Here is a 19,736-nt window from a genome sequence, read left to right on the forward strand (position 1 = left end):
AAAAAAAAAAAAAAAAGAAAAAGAAAATGACGTTCAAATGACCATAACAATAATGATGAAAACAACTAACTAAATGTGAAGGAAGGGAGCTGACATTTTCCAGTTTTAAGCTTTTTATGGTACTTTATATGTAAAAATGGGTGCTTTATATATAAAACCTCATTAGGTATCAGTTTCATTAAAACTGTCTAAGATCACAATGACTCCTACCATTTTGTAGAAGAGGAATCTGAAGCTGAGAAGCATGCCCAACTAGTCAGTGGCAGTCTCATGAAAAGCTCCCTTTGGTGTATGAATTCCCCATCTCTCCATCTTTTGCTGGACTGTGATCATCCTGAGAGGAGAGTCTGATGTTCAGGTCCTGGCTGTCAGCATAATGATTTCCTGGATGGTTAGTTTTAAATGAAATGTTTAGTGTTATCTCAATACCTCAAAGTAGAAACAAGTAGTGTCCTTCTAGAATATGCCCGTAAGTAGGGCAATCTCTCCCCGTGAGGTCAGTGGCAGTGAGGACCGACTAGTAATCGATGCACTTATGGGGAAAGGCACATGGAAGTCCCTGGTTGGTGAGTATTTAGTATCTGGCTTTTAAAGTGAGTATACCAATTTATAAAATCATAGTTAAGACTCCATGGATTGGGGATTTTGTGCCCAGAAGATGTAAATTAATTAGCTAGCAGCATTCAAGCCAGAGGAAACATTGATTTACCTCCCACTATTGTCTAGGTTCAAGGACAACACCTGCAAGCTGGAATTCTCCTCCGAGGACTGGTGAAAAATATCCCCTCATTGTCTTTTCGCATGGTCTTGGAGCGTTCAGGTAATGCTTGGGCCACCAGACAGTTTTAGTTCTAAGCCATCACCGACTAGATCTATTTCTTAAAAATGAAAAATCAGATTTCAGAATGTAATGTTGGTGCATGTGGGGCTGGTGGAAAGCTGGGTAGTATCTCTCTTCAGCACTGGATTCATAGTCCAGAAAATTATTTGATTTTTGCTACAGTAGTGATCGGCAACTGGGAATTCGCGAATCAAACCTAGCTAGCCATCTATCTAAAAGCTATCTCGCAGCAGAGCTCCGTGCATTCAGCTTTCACACTGTCAATGGCTGCTACAGCAGAGTTCAGATGTCTTTCTTACAAAGCTGGAAGCAGTTACTCTGACTGCAGCAGGCAGGTCTTCGAGTCTACACAGTGGATCACATCCCTTCCCGTGCCTTCAGCAGTAGCAAACACAGTTCCTAGACACCCCTTTTGTATTTCTACGGTCATTGACTGTGGAACACATGATGTGAGGTAGAGAGCGTAGAAAATGGCGATGGAGAAGAGTGGGAATGTGACTGTTCACAGTTATTTACCCCTTGCTCACAGTTTGACCATTCCCAGAACACTAATTGTGTGTTGAGTAGTTACACTGCTTTAAATAGGGTCAAGGCACTGAAGATACATGTGCTCGCTTGACCTTAGTGGTGACCACCTTTCACAGGTAAAGACCCACAACTGAGAAGACTCGAGAGCCCAAAGCAGGACAGGCAGTTAGGAAGTGACGGAACCTGACCTACCTTCCTGTGTGCTGCCTCCCTGTGTGCATTACCTTGTCAAACGTTTCTGGAGCTGTGGAGATGGCGCAGTGGTTGTAAAAGCTCATATTGCTCTCACAGAGAACCCAAGCTCGTAGCCCAGGGCCCATGTCGAGGTAGTTGAGAGCTACTACCTCTGACTGCAGCTCCAAGGGACACAGTGCCCTCTTCTGGCCTTCACATGCACCTGCACATACATGCACCTATACATATACACATAAATAAAAAAAATTTAAATCTTAAAAAAGAAAACCTTATTTCCCCTACCCTAAATGTAAGTTTTTGTTCTTAGCTCTATTTCATAAGTGATGACACAATTTAGTAGCTATCTAAAAATCAGATAGCTAATAAACGACAAAGATTTAACAACTTCAAAATTTAGTTCGGATCACTTTATCACTGAGCTGTGTCCCCAGCTCATGAGAACAGCTTTTGGATATGGCCCCCACATTTGCCTTTGATAAAGAAGGTGTTTTTGCGTGTCACTAGACAATGGACAGTCAGATACTTTTCTGAGCATTTCTGAAGAGGAAAGGGAAGTCAACAGATAAGAGGAAAGTTGAGTCAAGGATGGAGCTGAAGAAGACAGTCAGATGAGGGATGAAAGAGAATAATAAACCTGTTGTAGGGATGGTCCTGCATCAACTCTAAAAGTCATTATTTGGAATCACTGTGACATTAACTCTGTTTCGTTAATTCAGCATTCTTGACAGTTTAGACCACTTAACTGCTTGCTTTAGAAGCCTTATCCTGTATACTATAGGATGCTTAGCAGTGTGCCTCTGCTCACCAGACGCCAGAGGAAATAAAACACCTCCAGACACTGCCACATGCCTCCTAAGGGGTAAGCCCTTTGAGGACCAGAGCTGCCCAAAGTGCCGATGCAGGGTGTAACGGGCTCCATGTTATTCGTTTTCTCAGTGGACTTGGGTTTGTAATTGTGGTTGGTAATTGCTTCCCTCTTTTTGTTTTCCAGAACAATCTATTCTGCTATTGGCATTGGCCTGGCATCTTATGGGTTCATAGTTGCTACTGTAGAGCACAGGTATGTTCCTGTGTATGTCAAATACAGAAACAAAATAAACTATGCTATTGTTCTTAACTCTACCTATAACTGTTCTCTAAGCTCGTAAAAACCATGGGTGGAATTTTACATGATGAAAAGAAAAAGAAAATGTCAAGATCTTCAAGACAGTTCATGTCCTGAGAGCAATAAAGTCTGCTGTGGACTAAACTGCAGTGTTTCAGACACTATCTCAGTCCTTTAGAATTTGTAAAAATTCTATGTGATGGTTGTTTTATTCATTTCACACAAGATTGAAATGGAGGCACTACAGGTAACTTACCCAAGATCATTTTACCTGAAATACCTAAGTCTTTTAGGTGCCAGTGCTGGAATTGGATTTCAGAGAGTTTTGTGTTATTTTTGTAGTACAGGGGATTGGAAACAGGACATTGTGCGGATTAGGCAAGCACTTTACTACTGAGAACGGATTTTCATCATGGTCCCAATGTTGCCTTCCAGGATTGCGATAATGGAGGGGTTATTTGCATGTCCCTAGACACTGGACAGGTAGATCCTTGTCTGAGCACTCCCTTGGAGTCCTCTTTTACTTGTGGAGGGAAAAAGTAGAGCGGAAGAGGAAAGAGAAGTCAACAGAGGAGAGGAAAACGGAACAACTGAGGAAGGCGACGTCAGATGAGTGGAGTGTAATTAAATCTGTGTGTGTTGTAGAGACGAATCTGCATCAGCAACTTACTATTTTGAGGACCAGGCGGCTGCAAAAATGGAAAACAGGTCTTGGATTTACCTTCGAACCGTAAAACAAGAGGAGGCGGAGAGGGTCCGGAAAGAGCAGGTACAGTTCAGGGAGGGAAGAGGCGCCGCGGCCTTCAGAGCACAAAGAAAATGACGACGTCTGTTAATGTTAGCCGCTAGCTCTCCCGCTTACCCGAAGGTCTGTCAGAAGGCTCTCCAAGTGGAGAAAAAACTTTTTATTAAAATGTCTGTTTCACAGAAAACAGACAAAGTTACTCTGAGAAATGACAATGCCACTCAGAATTCTCATCTGTTAAAGTGTCTAGTTTTGGAATCTCAAAACCGATTTAAAAAAAAAAAGATGACTAGATGTATTATTTAAAAGGTTTTGGAGAGGTTGCATAGGTTGCATACAATAGTCTAAATGTACAGGCCTTGCCCAGAACTCAGGAGACAGAAGCAGGCAGACCTCTATGAGTTTGAGACCATCTTGGTCTACATACTGAGTTCCAGGTCATCCAGAGCTACATAATGAAACCCTGTCCCACTACCTCCCCACCCTCACCCTAAAGAAATGTACAAGCCTTAAAATCCGCCTCTCTGTGAATGTTAGCTCCATGACTTGGCAGTGGAACGATCCTGGCCAGTAAATCTTGTGCCTTGACATGTTACAAAATAGTGATTAACGATATCTGTCTCTCATGGTCACTGGAATAATTACTTGAGATAAAGTATACCGGCTGCTTCTTTATCTTGGGTGTGTTAGATGTGGCAGGATATTTAGACCCACACACATTTCATTGAAGTAGGCTATGCCACTATGGAATCTTCCCTTCCAGGAAGCTCAGAAAGCTGCAAGGACTCACAAGGTCCCTCCCCGAGGTTGCACAGGTAGGGAGCACCTGACTGCTCTACTGCTCGAGGGATGGAGCTTTTGTGAGTCACCACTCACGCCCATGTAAGCGACCCTGATACACTTACCAGTTCACCAAGCTAGGCTTGGGACTCGGTGGAGCCACTTTTCGTTCTGTTGGCATCCTCTCTGAGATGGGTAGACTTTGTTCCCATGTCCCCACTATTAGTATAAAAAATTAGAAATCCGAACAAGTCACATATCAGGCAAGCAAGAGGCGAGCTCAGTCTAGCTGCAGCTGACATCCCCATCACAGTGCTAGCTTGTATCCCTGTTTTTTTCACTGAGGTGTTTGCAGTGTGTAACTAACCATTCTCCCACAGGCAACCCTACACAAATGTTGAGGTGTTACAATATCTTATATATCTTTTCCTTCTAATTATTGTATTAGGTGCGACAAAGAGCAAAAGAATGTTCCCAGGCTCTCAATGCAATGCTTGACATTGAACATGGAAGCCCAAAAGAGAACGTACTAGGTTCAGATTTTGATTTGAATCAGCTGAAGGTAAGCGTTTAGCAGAGCTCTTTCTTCTTGGACTGTGATTTTTGCATTGTTCTTTGTTGGCTGTTTTTCTGCTACATGGCAAGGTCAATGATAAGAAACTTTGTGATGGATGGCTAGGATTGTCAACTTGACCCAGTCTAGAATCACCTAGAAAGGGAGACTCAATGGGAGATGGTCTGCACTGGGTTGGCCTATGGGTATGTTTGTGGAGGATTGTGTTAATTAAGTTCATTGATGTGGGAAGTCTACTGTGGGCAGCACTAATCCCTAGGCAGGGAGTCCTGAACTGTGTAAGAGTAGAGGAGTGTAGCTGAGCACGAGTAAACAAGTAAGCTAGCAAGTGAGAAACCATGAATACATTCATTTCTCTCTGCGCTTGATTATTGACTAGCTGTTTTAAACTTGACTTCCACGCCATCATGGACTATAAACATAGAATTGTGAGCTAAAATAGACCCTTCCTCATCTAAGTTGCCCTTTCCCTACCCTCCCCCAGGATATTTTACCACAGCAATAGAAATAAAACTAGACCAGAATGTGCATGTGTGCACACACACACACACACCCACACACACAATGCACACAATGCAGGCAGCAGTGAAACCTGCACCAGGTTGAATTGTAAATAAAGCTGTCACTTTGAACTGAAAACAGTAATTACATGTGGCTCAACTTCCTACTTCCAAGGGAGGTATAATTTGTTGGACAGTGATGGCATCATTTTAAGCTTGATCTTGAAGAGTTGGCCAAATGTTTTGAATGGCATTTTTTTTGGGGGGGGTGCAAGTGTGAATGCTATGAAGTGTAGGTTGGAGGGAAGGGTGTAGAAGGAACTAGAAGCAGTTTAGTTTGAGGTTAAGATGATGGGCTCTTCTCTAGATACAATCAAGAGTTGGCTATCAACAAGCCACCTTACTGCAGCCTGAGAGACCAGCTCCCAGAACAGCTCTGGGGTTGCAGATAGAATGCCTTCAGAATAGGGAGACTAGGACTAATTCTTATTTATCTGAGGGAATAGAAACTCACAGATGTACTGAGGACCATGTTATTTCCCTCAAGTTCTTCTACTTCCTTTCTTTGTTCTGCCTCCCCTTATATAGCATCCCAATGAAAAGCAATAAAAAGCTGCATTTTAGGGTCATAGTACATCCTTGAGCCAACGATAAGGAGCAGAGCCATTTACCATGGCAACACATAGGCAGGGACATGGTGTTTGGCACTTTCCAGGCAGTGGCATTGAAAGTGTCCCAAACCTAAAAATATGTTTGTTTGTTTTTTTACCCTGCTTGCAACTCCCGATCATAAGGAAGGGAACTTGTAACTCTTTATTCAACGCTGTGAGGCCAGACCATCCTCTGTAGCTCTGGCTAATTGTGTAACTTTTCCCACAATTAGCTGGACATAAAACTATTTCTCTCAGGATGTGGTTCATTGATTAATTATTATTTGGACCTAAACAATGGACAGTTAGTTAATTGACCTTTGAGTCTTGTAGTAAGAATCTGAGGTTAGAAGTTCATGCAGAGAGTTAATGCTTGAGGAGTTTGTGTAGGGCGTTAGTCATTGGCCTGAGTGATCATCCAGACTTTTAGCAAGCGGGGAAACTGGCACCAAAGTTGCCTCATGGCTGACCTTAGTTCTCCAATAAGACATCTGTGTAGCTAAAGTTTTCTTGGTTCTGTTCAGCTCCTGCGGCCCTGCCGCCAGCCGTTTGGACTCAAGTAAACACACAGAGACTTATATTACTTATAAACTGTATGGCCGTGGCAAGCTTCTTGCTATCTGTTCTTATATCTTAAATTAACCCATTTCTATTAATCTATAAATTGCCATGTGGCTTGTGGCTTGTGGCTTGTGGCTTACCAGTACTTTTACATCTTGCTTCCTCTGTGTCTGGCTGGCGACTCCTGACTCAGCCTTCCTGTTCCCAGAATTCTCTTCTCTGCTTGTCCTGCCTATACTTCCTGCCTGGCTACTGGCCAATCAGCATTTTATTTACCAACCAATCAGAGCAACACATTCACAGCATACAGAACATACAGAATGTATCTACAGCACACCTGGGAATTTGTCCTTGTGTAGTTTCTGTGGAGGTTTATCTTATGAGGTACTCAGTCTAGTCTGAATTTGCTCTCAGGCCCAAAATCAGCCAATTGTATGTAGCTTGTCATAGAACTGAGAAGAAATTGCTGTTTTCTTTATGTCAGTCTGAGCTAATGATAAAGAACAGGGCCTAAGTGTCTTACAGTCCTCATGGAACAGTAGATCTAATTATGAAGCATATCCTAGTGTATTTTCTATTTATCAAAATTATACAGCTTAATGAGGAGTCATCTTTAGACAGTCCACAGATATAAGCTCCCATCAGATTGAGATGTGATCATGAGATTACATGTACACATTCCATGACAATGCACGGTGACCAGGAGACTCCACAGCTGTTTCTGCACGTGTGAATTACAGACAGAGGCAGCCAGTTTCCAGAGTCTGTGGTCCTGTGAGCCTTGCTTCAGTGGGCTTCCTCCATCAGAGAATTACTCATCTGGTGGGTTGACATCTGAATTATCAATTGCCGTTTTCTGTATTTTCATCATGACTTGCGACAGCTCGTGACACCACCTCCTCCTGTCTCCATGCCTCTGTACATGTTCCCTTGGCCTGAGACAAACACTTCCTTTTTACTAGCTCCTGTCTTATCTTCAACACTCCAGTTGGATGTCACCTGCTCTGAGAGGCTCCTGTGGACTCCAAGGCCTTTGCAGAGCCTGGGTTAGCTATTGTACTGCCATATATGTGCTCCTGGGCCCCAGGGCCCCAAATGCTGTGTTGCATGGTATCGGATTGAAAGTTTCTATCACTTTCTTCCATGATAAACTGTGAGCTCACTAAAGTGAGACTACAGTGTCGGACATGGGAGATACTCAATAAATATTCTTAGAATGAATAAACTAATAAACATGGATGAGGTGGGATGGAAATCAGCAGAGGGGCTCAGTTTCAGTGTGGATAATCAAAACTGGTAAGTTTACCTCTGAATGTCTGTCTGTCTGTCTCTCCCTCTCTGTCTCTCTGTCTCTCTGTGTGTGTGTGTGTGTGTGTGTGTGTGTGTGCGTAAGTATGAGATAATGTTTCAGGGCTGGAGATATGGCTCAGAGGTTAAGAGCACTGCTTGTTCTTCCAAAGGTCCTGAGTTCAATTCCCAGCAACCACATGGTGGCTCACAACCATCTGTAATGAGATCTGGTGCCCTCTTCTGGCCTGCAGGGATTTGTGCAGACAGAACACTGTATACATAATAAAATAAATCTTAAAAAAAAAAAGAAAGATAATGTTTCATACTGCCCAAACTGGCTGTAGTATGCTTGGCTTCACATAGGCTGCTCTATGTAGTCAAAGATGACCTTGAACTGATCCTCCTGCCTCCACTTCCCAAGTACTTGGATTACAGGCAGGTGTCACTATATTTAGCTTGCTTCTGAACTTCTCCAAATTTTATGTGTGTGTGTGTGTGTTCTGTGTTATGTCCTCAAGGTACTTAACCAGACCTGAAGTGAATAATGATTATATAATGGACAGAATTATTTAATGTACTCTTCTAATGCCGGGTGCGTTGCTGACTCACTGTCCTGCTTTATCTACCCAGGGTGCTATCGATGTGGATAAAATAGTGGTGATTGGACACTCTTTTGGAGGAGCAACAGTTATTCACACCCTTAGTGAAGACCAGAGATTCAAGTAAGAGACAAAGCAAGACAACCGAAAATGACTGGAATAGAGGGCGGGGTGACACACAGGACGGGGGACTGTTTCCTGAAATTCTAGTACTTAAGGGATCTTTGGGGTTTGTAAGTGTTACTATATTTTACATTTCTTTGTTTCATTTTCTGTGTATGGATGCTCTGCCCGCCTGTGTGTGTGTGTGTGTGTGTGTGTGTGTGTGTGTGTGTGTGTGCACCATGTGCACGCATTGTGCTCAAAGAGCTCAGAAGAGGGCATCAGATGCCTGGAACTATAGTTAGGGTTAGTTATGAGCTGCCATGTGGGTACTGGGATTTGAACCTGGGTCCTGGGCCAGAGAAACAGGTGCTCTAAACCACGGAGCTAGCTCTCCAGCTCAAGCTTTGCTATTGTTTGCTTCATCGAGGTGCTACATCTTCCTCGGCAGAGGCCATTTATTTGTCCTGCTACTAAAACCTTTCCCTTGCCGTTGTGATAGAGCAGCAGTATACAGGGATGCACAGGCACCTCTGGAGCAGGTTACGGAGCCCTTTGGGCGTATACCTGAACAGTACACTGGGTCATCTCTGCAGTAGGGTATGGAGGGAGTCCTTTGGGCGTATACCTGAACAGTGCACTGGATCACCTCTGCAGTAGGGTATGGAGTCCTCTGGGCGTATACCTGATCAGTGCACTGGGTCACAGGGTAGCTCTATGTTTAGCTTTTAGAGAAGCCTCCACATTGATTTCCAGTGTACCTGAAGCAGTTCATGCTTCTACCAACAGTCAACAAGGCTGCCTCTCCCCACACCCTTGTTGACATTTGCTGATTCTCACTGGCATGAATGAGATGGTCTCTCTAAGACGTTTTAATTTGCAATTCCCTAAAGGCTAAGGAGGTTGAGCACTTGAAAAAATACTTATTAGCCATTTGCTTTGCACACTTTGGCCCTTCTTCTTCTTCTTTTGCTGTTGTTAAGTTGGGTTCTTTCTTGTTGTCTAGTTGTTTTAAGTTCTTTGTGTATTCTTTGGGTATTCATGTCTCCCTCATGTGTGGATCGTATAGCTTCAGTGGATGAGTGTGTGTAGAGGCTGGATGAGTGTGTGTAGAGGCCGGATGAGTGTGTGTAGAGGCCAGATGAGTGTGTGTAGAGGCCGGATGAGTGTGTGTAGAGGCCGGGAAACTAGAAAGGGTCTCACGAGCAGTGAAAATGGAGGCTGTGTGGGAGAGTGGGGGAACAGAATAGAACACGTGATGTGAAGGGTTTAAGTGAGGATGTGGGAACGGAGATGGAGAGGAGTGGGGGGAGGGTCAGCCCGGACGAAGTATGCAGAGCGTGCCATAAAGAAGCCTGCTACTTGGTAAGCTAGTTTTGAAAACAGTTTTCTCACCCCTATCCATCCCCCATTGTCCTTATTTATCTCTAAAGGGTCCCATGTGTTCACTTGGAATCTTATCTTTATGTCTTTACTGTGGCATGCTTGTGATAACATTGCCACCATTTTTATAGACTTCCCTAAGACACTGGGTTTTGAAATTTATCATCAGCTTTTCTTATCTTTTGTCTCTAAATAGAGGCTAGATCTAAAATCACAGTTAGCCGGGCGGTGGTGGCACACGCCTTTAATCCCAGCACTCGGGAGGCAGAGCCAGGCGGATCTCTGTGAGTTCGAGGCCAGCCTGGGCTACCAAGTGAGTTCCAGGAAAGGCGCAAAGCTACACAGAGAAACCCTGTCTCGAAAAACCAAAAAAAAAAAAAAAAAAAATCCATAAAATCACAGTTATTTGGGCCAAAGTCAGACAAGATCTCAGTTTTCTAACATTCAGAAACATTTTCTTTCTTTAACAACTTATCCTAGACTCACATAGAACCATCTCTCTACGGAATGGGCTGGACCATTTGAGACATTTTCCCCTCATATAAGGGCATTCTCTGCTGTCATCTACTCAGCATATCAGTGGATTTCCAAAAAGGCCAGGGAACAGGATCAACCTTAGTGGGAAGAAGAAAATTCGATTCTGAATTTTTTAGATTTATTTTTATTATTTTTATTTATGTGCATGTCTCTCTCTCTTTCTGTGTGCGTGCGTGCACGCACGCGCGTAGATGTGAGTGCAAGTGCTCAAGGAGGCTGGAGGTGTCAGGTCCCCTAGAGCTACAGTTACAGGTAGTTGTGAGCCATCTAGTATGTTCCTCTGAAAGGACAGTAAAGACTCTTAACCATGGAGACATCTTTCCAGTCCCCAAAGTTATATTTTCACAAGGTGTGCCTCCTGTGTTTTACCCTTTGAATACAGTCCTATGTGTCTGGGGTATCTTGTTACCATGAAATAGGTGTAATAGACACACTGTGAAGCACCTTTGGAGATGGGCTGGAGAGATTGATCAGCAGGTAGGAGCATGCACTCTTACTCACTTCCCAGCACCGCGTCAGGCAGTTCACAACCACACCTAACTCCAGCTCCAGGAGATCTGGCGCCATCTGCTGGCTTCTCTGAAAATCTGTACATACCCCCTACCATGTACATACACACACACACACACACACACACACACACACACACACACACACACACAACCCTTAAGAACAATGTTTGAAACACAGAAGAAGAAATAAGGCAAAATTGCAATTTTTCAGTTTTGAAGAAATTTCAACTGACTTAAATGTATTTTGAAAACCTTGTGACAAAAATGAACATGGAAAACTTTTAAGGAAATAGCCTTCTTTATGTAATGACTCCTAAAAGAGGTAATCAAGCAGCACCAGGTCAGCTGTGTCCCAGAGTCCAGTGTCGCACCCTTGAGATCCTTGTAGTAAGTCGCTGTGGTAGGACGGTCTCTGCTGGCTGGCCTGTAACCTGTCATTCTCCATCACTGTCAACAATGTCTGCAGATGTGGGGTTGCTCTTGATCCATGGATGTATCCAGTGAGTGAGGAGCTCTACTCCAAAATTCCTCAGCCCCTCTTCTTCATCAACTCTGCACACTTCCAGACTCCGAAAGACATCATGAAAATGAAAAGATTCTACCAACCCGGCAAGGAAAGAAAAATGATTACAATCAGGTAAGTGCTCACGGGCTAGATGATGATCTGCACTTGGAACTCGGGGGAGCCATTGCAAAATGGCTGTGCTGTTGTTAGATTTTTTTTTTTTAAAGTGGAGACTATACTCTATCACCTCTAGTACTCTTAGACTCTCTCTCTCTCTTTGTTTTTGTTTTTGAGACAGGGTTTTTCTGTGTTGCCCTGGCTGTCCTGGAACTCACTCTGTAGACCAGGTTGGCCTCGAACTCAGAGATCCGCCTGCTTCTGCCTCCTGAGTGCCGGGATTAAAGGCGTGCGCCAGCACAGCCTGGCTTACTCGTTCTTTTTTGATGTGGTGAATGTGTGTTTTGCCTGTCTGTCTGTCTATGCACCAAGTGTGTGCAGTTTCTGCAGAGGCCAGAAGAGGGCATCAGATCCCCTGGAACTGGAGTTGCATACAGTTGTGAATTAATATGTGGGTGCTGAGAGCCAAACCTTGGTCATTGGCAAAAGCAGCAAGTGCTCTTAACTATGGAGCCATCATCTCTCCAGCCCCTGACTTAAATGAAAATGGTTTTGGTGACATTAATTATAGTGCTTATATTGACACACGCACACACACACACACACACACACACACACACACACACACATATATATGTAATATATATATTATATATATAATACACACACACACGAAAATAAAAATAAAAAAAGACTTTTAAGCAAAAGTGGAATGCATCTTACTGCTCTCTGAACCCTGGTTGATTCAGGGAGGGAAATAGGCAGGAAGATGTACCTAGAATAGTTCCCCTTTATCAGTAGTTTAGCTTTCCAGCTTCCATTTTCATAGTTTTAGTTATCTATGGCCAGCTGGGGTCAGGAAATACTAGCTGGGAAAATTCTAGAAGTAACAATTGACTTTTTAAAAGTGTGACCTGCTCTCCAGAACATAGTGAAATCTTTTACCATCCTGCCATGATGGGAACCATTCCTTCATCCAGTGTGTGAACATTCCATGTGCAAACCTCCTGAGAGTCACCTAGTGCCACCCCAGTCATCAGACCAACTATCCAACTATAAGGCTGTTACAGTATCCAAGATTAAATACAGTTCAGTCAGCCAGTGAGGAAGAGAAAGAGAAAAAGAGAAAGAGAATTACTTTTCACATTTTTTTCTTTTTCTCCTCTCCCTCTTTAACATATTGTTTTGGTTACTTTTCCTGTTTTGTGTTAAACAACAACAACAACAAAACAAAACAACACTCTATGGGCTGGAGAGATGGCTCAGCAGTTAAGAGCACTGGCTGCTCTTCTGGGACATCTGAGTTGTCTTCCCAGCACCCACATGGCAGCTCACAACCACCTGTAACTCCAGTGGGGATCAATCCTGGCTTCCATGGGTACTGTACATGTGATGCACAGACACAGTTAAGCAAACACTCAGACACACAAAATAAAAATGATTAAAATCTCAAAAAAAATCAAAAAGAGCATTCACGGCTAACAAAGAAGTAAAAGAGAAAACATACTCTGAAAAGAGTCAGCTTGAAGTTCAAGGTGACAGTCCGTCAATGTCACGTAGCATCTGCAGTCACGAGGCAGGGGGCAATGAATCATAGGCACAGCTCACTGTCTCCTTACATAGTCCAGGTTCCTCACCCCAGGAACGGTGCCAGCCACGGTGGGTGGGGCTTCCTACTTCATTTACCCAATCAAGAATTTCCCAGAGGTGTACATGGGGTCTGTCTCTCAGGTGATTCCACATTATATAAAGCTGACAACTGAGATTTGTTTTCGTTTCTAAACAGGATCTTACTAAGGAGCCCTGGCTGGCCTGAACTCACAGAGACCTGCCTGTCTCTGCCTCCTGAGTTCTGGGATCAAACACACCACCACTCCCCGACCCACATATTTTATTATTATGCATTAGGCTTCTTGTATTTTTCCAGGCATCATTCCAGCGCTTCGGGGATTGATGTAGGAGGATTGTGAGTTCGAGTCTCCATTGGGCCATATAGATATTGTCTCAAAGAAAGGTTTTATTTCATTATCAGTTGTTGTTAAACTCTTATTACATCTAATTTATAAAATAAACTTTTCATAGGTGTACAGGACAGGAAAATATAGAAAAAACACAAACAGGATGGTCCTATCTTTGCTTTACTTGCTCCTGCCCCTCCCACATAAGGGAAACTGTAGGGCATTACATCCAACCCGGTAAAAGAATGGGAGGAGTCATTCCCTACTGGAAATGGCGGTTGGGAGAAGTGGCGCTGTGTGTGTGTGTGTGTGTGTGTGTGTGTGTGTGTGTGTGTGTGTGTGTGTGTGTGTCGGATCCTGTAGAATTGAGAGTTAGACTGATGGTGAGGGACATTCGTTCGGATGTTCCCGTCTCTAATTCCTAAACAGAAATCTTACAGAGTACTCGGCCCTCGGGCAAAGCCTCCATCTGCAGTCAGGAAGCAGAGAGGGGAGAACACTGGTGTTGAGCCCCCTGTATCCTTCTCACACAAGCTGTGACCCCCACCGAGGCATGCTGTCTTGCTGTGGGTGGGTCTTCTCCAGCTGTGCCTGCTGCGATTTCTACCTACTTCCTTCCTGGACTCACCTCTTTACCTTTCTCTCTTCCCTTCTCTGTGAGAGCCCCGGCACTGGAGATAGCTCAGTAGGTAAGAGCACTTGCTACTCCCGCAGGGCACCAGAGTTTGGTTCCCAGAACGCAAGTCAAGTGGCTCATGACACCTATTAATTATAACTCCAGCTCCAGGGGATCAATCCAATACCCTCCCTTGGCCATGGTGGTCACCCGCAGACATGTGTGAGTACCCACATAGAGACCCACATAATACCTATACACAAATAAAAATAAATCTTTTTTTAAGAACAGTTTTTTTTTTCATTTTTCTTTTTTTTGGGGGGGGCGGGTTTTGAGACAGGGTTTCTCTGTGTAGCTTTGTGCCTTTCCTGGAACTCGCTTTGGAGACCAGGCTGGCTTCAAACTCACAGAGATCCTCCTGCTTCTGCCTCCTGAGTGCTGGGATTAAAGGCGTGCGCCACCACTGCCTGGCTCTTTTTTTTTTTTAAAGATTTATTTACTTACTATGTATACAGTGTTCTGCCTGCGTGCCAGATCTCATTACAGACGGTTGTGAGCCACCATGTCATTGCTGGGAATTGAACTCGGGACCTCTGGAAGAGCAGCCAGTGCTCTTAACCACTGAGCCATTTCTCCAGCCCATAAATTTTTTTTTTTTAAATCTCGTGGTCTTCTGCTCACACTGACACTTGTAGCCCAGCTGTCCAAGGCCTCACCAGTACACTGAAGAAAAGCCTGCCCCTGCCTCAGACCAGCCCCACACACACCTCTTTGGGTCTCTACCCTTCTCTCTACATCTTCTTGATTGTTACTGAAGGCTCTCAATCCTCCATCTTCGGCTGACACAACCTCCCCTCACGGGAGATGTCCCCGTGTTGTTGATAATGCATTTCTTTCCCTGCTCCAACTGTGTCTCAGCCTTCTCCACACTCTGCTCTCCGCTCTCTCATGTCTCCATCTGTACTTGCTCTCTTCATGTCTCCGACTCTCATTTTGCCTAGAATGCAGGGAGGAGGTGGAGGGGTGGAGGGGGTCGGATGACTCTTGGTTGAACATAGCATAATAGAAGAATGAAGGTTGGCTTCTAAGGACAGCCTCATGAGGAGGGAGAGTTTCCCTCAGTGGTGCTGGTCCAATACTGTGTTTCAACCTTGGCATTGGAGCTCGAGAACAGGGCAAATGTAGGTAGAGATGCCCTACTCCAAATTGGGAAAGTACAAAATTTGCCTGACATCGTAGTTGCAGCCACTGGAGTAGATGGGATTGAAAAGGGAAGCGCTGTTCTGAGAAGAGACTCTCCAGGCATGCCTACTGTAGATGTGAGGAGAGTGGAGAGCCCGGGAGCAGCACGGGGTGGTCAGGTCAGAAAGGAGGGCGCAAGTGTGGAGGGGACAGAGAAAAGTGCAACAGACCCAGGATGTTGTCCCATACTCTGATGTCCCAGAGGCAGACCATGAAAACACAAACCCTCGGAATGACTGACCTGGCTGATGGTAAGCTGCTCCTGATAAATTAGAGAGCCGTGTAAGTGGTGCGTATAAGCTGCTTACAATGAAATCCAGGGGCTGTTCTTTTTAAAATCTCTCATCTACACTGCTCTGACTAGCATTAAATATTACGTATGTTAAGAGACGGGGTAGGTGGTAGACTCTTTAACACATACTACATTCCATCTTCTCAGAAGTAGTCTGGTTAATGGAAAGTTGTAATTTATTTCCCCTAAAAATAAGATACAAATCACACCAGTTAGTTTTTGTCAACTTTATACAAACTGGAGTCACCTGGGAAGAGGAAGTTTCAATTAAGATATCACCTCCATCAGATGGTCCTGTAGGCTTGTCTTTGGGGGCATTTTCTCGATTAATGATTGATGTGGGAGCGCCCAGCCCACCTAGGAGGATGCCACACCTGCCTGGGTCCTGGTGCTGTAAGAAAGCAGGCTGAGCAAGCTGTGGGAGCAAGCCAGTAAACAGCACCCCTTCCTGGTCTCAGCTTCAGTTCCTGCCTCCCGGTTCCTGCCTTGTTCTTAGCTTGACTTTCCTCAGTGAAGGACTGTATGGAATCTGGAAGTCAGCTAAACCCAAGTGGCTTTTGGTCATGGTGTCTGTCATAGCAGGGAATGTAAACTAGGGCACACTTTTTTTTTTTCCTAGAAGGAAGAGGCATTGCATTTTATGATCCTTACATGAATGTCTTTTGACCCTCAAATACATCGAAAATTATCAGATTCCACATTTTATTTCCTTGTTTTGCAGAGGATTGTCTAGCTGGGCTAGAATCATTTCTGGACTTTTGCAAAAAAGAAAAAAAAAATTTTTTTTCAAGCACCAGGAGTTATAGATACCTTTCTCTTTTAGGGGCTCAGTGCACCAGAATTTTGCCGACTTTACTTTTGTGACTGGCAAAATAATTGGAAACAAGCTGACATTGAAAGGAGAGATAGACTCCGGTGTAGCCATCGACCTCACCAACAAAGCGTCTTTAGCTTTCCTCCAGAAACATCTAGGTAAGAAACAACCTTCCTCTGTGACTCAAGCTGCTTGCTTCTCGGGACAAAACCATTTTCTATTCACTCAGTCTTAGTCTTCTTGTAGCTGTTCCCGTTTGGTTTTTAGTAGGCAGAGCAGTACGTTAATGTAAAAAGAAACACTTCAAAAAGTAAATTATGTTGCCTTGTATTCTTTAATATGTGTGTGTGTGTGTGTGTGTATATGTATCATGTGAGGGAGGCTGATGTCAGCTTGCTTATCTCTAAGCCTCTCAGGAGGTTATGCATTTGCTAATGCAACTTGGCAACCTGAGACAGAATACCATTCTGTTAACACGGTGATTGTTGTGTAATTTGTGACTCTATGGTGCCACCTAGCGGCACACAACTGTTCAATATTCTTGACAGTTTATTATTATTATTTTATATATATATATATATAGGACTTCATAAAGACTTCAATCAGTGGGACTCTCTGGTGGAAGGACATAACAAGAATCTGATTCCTGGGCCACCCTCTGATGTAGTCACCCAGTCCCTGGCTCCGCAACGCTCTCCAGGATCACACACCCAGAATTAGAAGAGCTGGTTTCAATCTTCTTTTGAAATTGAGAGAGAGCGAGAGAGAGAATGGAAGAGATAGACTAATGTACCTATCCAAATAACCATTTTTAAGTGTACGTGTGTTATAGAATGGATGCCTAGACTAAGATTTTCTTCCCATGTAAAGAACATAGAATAGAGCATATGAAAATCATTACTAGTCTAAAGCATAATTTTACAAAGCTGGTCCTTTGTGTTAAAAGAAAAATCTGCTTCCATAGTATACTTACAGAAAAGTCTATTGATGGGAACGATGGCAGTGAAAATGTTGTAAATGCCCTAAGATTCTCAAACTTAAAATAAAAATAGATTATCCTGCCTTTGGTTTTCTGTTCTGAGCAGCAGAGTTTGAGCCATGTGAGAGTCTGTGTGGAATCTGGTAGCATTTCTCTGACTTTTGGCTGAGCTAAGAAACTTACATGAATCTGATCATAAAGCCATTGTCCTGGTGCAGGATTGGTCATGTTGTCCAATTTCAGCTGACGATGAAACATGATGTGGATGGGGTTTTTAGAGTACCTGGGACATGGGAAGGTTGGTGCTTTAGGTTTTTAGTACCTTAATCTCTGATGTGTTCTGTTGACTAAACAGAGATGCTGTGGGTGTTAGCTGTGTGAGGCAGGCCAAAGATCCCCCTCTGACAACAGCAGCTAGTTACCCAAAGACTGAAGGACACAAAGGAAATTTTAAAATTCTCAGGCAACTCGGGATGTTTTCAGTTTGTATGACATAATAGTGTAGGAATAACAGCTAAGTGGAAGTTTACACACGGATCTGATAACAGTTTGTGTGGACTATGCCTGTGCGCATAGGAGTTGCATGTGTTTATGTGTGCGTTGCATGCACGTGCAGATGTCATCGCACACATGTGGAGGTTAGAAGACAATTTTGGGCGTCCGGCCCTGCCTTCCACCTTGCTAGTCAGCTTCTCCTTGCTGTTCTCTGTCCCACATACCAGGCTAACTGGCCCCCCAACTGTCAGGGACCCTCCTGTCTCTGCCACTTATCCCATCAAGGATTACAGATGCGTCCTGCTGGCCCTGACTGGACCTGGCCTCTAGGGTTTCAAGTTCAGGTGCTAACCATGCTCAGCAAATGCCTCAGTCACTGACTCATCCCCCCAGCCCTTCATATGTCTGCATCCAAGAATCACAGAAAATGAGTTGGTTTCCTGGAGGCTACACGAATTGAGGCTGTCCAGTAGTTAAAGACATATCCTGTTTTAGGCATCCTGGTGCTTCTACAGGTTCTTCAGTGTGTGACTTGGCTCAGCCTGTGTGAACAGGGTTGTCAGTTTTAATCTGCATCCCTGGCTATGGCTTGATCCCTCTCTTGCCCAGTTAGTAGGTAACTATGCTCTGATTTGCCATCTTTCAGCGCTTTGTGGTTCACGGTCACTGAAACTGAGAAATTGGACATTGCCTCCCTGGTAGCCATTCAGTCTTTAAATAGATAAAATTCCTTAACACAAAATGGAAGGCTTTTGTATTCTGGCCATAATGACGTATCTTCTTCTCCTCTTGATAATTTATAACATTTCTCTATGTCAGCCAAACTATCTATTACATTTATCCCAAGAAAAAGCAGTTTTTTTTTCAATTATTATTTTGTAAGAACTCTGTGTGTGTGTGTGTGTGTGTGTGTGTGTGTGTGTGTGTGTGTGTGTGTGTGTGTACGCGCACACATGTATGCACGCACACTCATCTGCAACCAGTGCAGGTGCTGGTTGAGGCCAGAAGAGGACACTGCGTTTCATGGAACTGGAGATCCAGGCAGTTGTAAGCTGCCTCCCATGGGTGCTGAGAACTAAACTCTGGTCCTCTGCAAGCACAGTATGCACTCTAACTGCTGAGCCATCTCTTGGCCCTCTTCCACATTCTGCAATGTGACTTCTTCTCCATTCCCACTTACTGCAACCTTACCCACATGTTGATGCTTTGGTGTTCTCAAGACAGGGTCTCGCTGTGTATGCCTGGCTAGCCTGGGACTCTTGGTGTAGACCAGGCTTGCTTTGAACTCTCGGTTCTACCTTCCTTTGCCTCCGAAGTGCTGAGGGTGAAGGCATGTGCCACCATGCCCAATCTTGAAGGTGCTTAATTCTCACTGTTCCCCTGGGACAGCAGGGGCTGATAATATTTCTATACATACACTTTCAACCTGTTCACGCTGGGCATACCTTTTTATTTTAGAAGTGGTTAAGTGTTGTGGCTGAAAGGATTTTTTTATTCAAGAATACTTTTTTTAAAGTTTGTGGTTTATGCATATGCTCAAAAGAGAAAAATGGAAAAATATCCAATGAGCTATAGTTTAAAAAATGAACTAGCACATTGGGCATTTCTCACAGGAAAGGAGAAAAGTGCTTTACACATTTCAAGCACCTTTCATGTTCCATGTGATTTTTTAAAATCTAATCTTTAAAAAGTTTTTAAAAGATTTACTTTTATGTGCCTGAGTGTATGTCCTGCCTGTATGTCCCTGCACCATGTGCATGCAGTGCCAACAGAGGCCAGAAGAGGGCACTGGATCCCCTGGACTGGAATTACAGAT

At 43.9% G+C, this 19,736-nt stretch overlaps 1 protein-coding gene across 1 annotated transcript in view; it reads left to right on the forward strand.

Annotated features, from left to right (window-relative positions):
- The window catches only part of Pla2g7 (phospholipase A2 group VII), a 43,031-nt gene extending 25,523 nt beyond the window's left edge, over window positions 1-17,508 (forward strand). Inside the window, exons 5-12 of the mRNA XM_052745390.1 lie at window positions 727-820; window positions 2,556-2,624; window positions 3,315-3,438; window positions 4,643-4,756; window positions 8,400-8,491; window positions 11,369-11,539; window positions 16,456-16,604; window positions 17,030-17,508. Of these exons, the coding sequence (XP_052601350.1) occupies window positions 727-820; window positions 2,556-2,624; window positions 3,315-3,438; window positions 4,643-4,756; window positions 8,400-8,491; window positions 11,369-11,539; window positions 16,456-16,604; window positions 17,030-17,166 (950 nt within the window). The 3' untranslated portion in view covers window positions 17,167-17,508. The remainder of the gene's footprint in view (window positions 1-726; window positions 821-2,555; window positions 2,625-3,314; window positions 3,439-4,642; window positions 4,757-8,399; window positions 8,492-11,368; window positions 11,540-16,455; window positions 16,605-17,029) is intronic.
- Window positions 17,509-19,736: the final 2,228 nt, after the last annotated feature.

This window comes from Peromyscus californicus, unplaced genomic scaffold (genome assembly GCF_007827085.1).
Source record: "Peromyscus californicus insignis strain IS unplaced genomic scaffold, ASM782708v3 Scaffold_19__1_contigs__length_69161282, whole genome shotgun sequence".
Classification (NCBI taxonomy): Eukaryota; Metazoa; Chordata; class Mammalia; order Rodentia; family Cricetidae; genus Peromyscus; species Peromyscus californicus.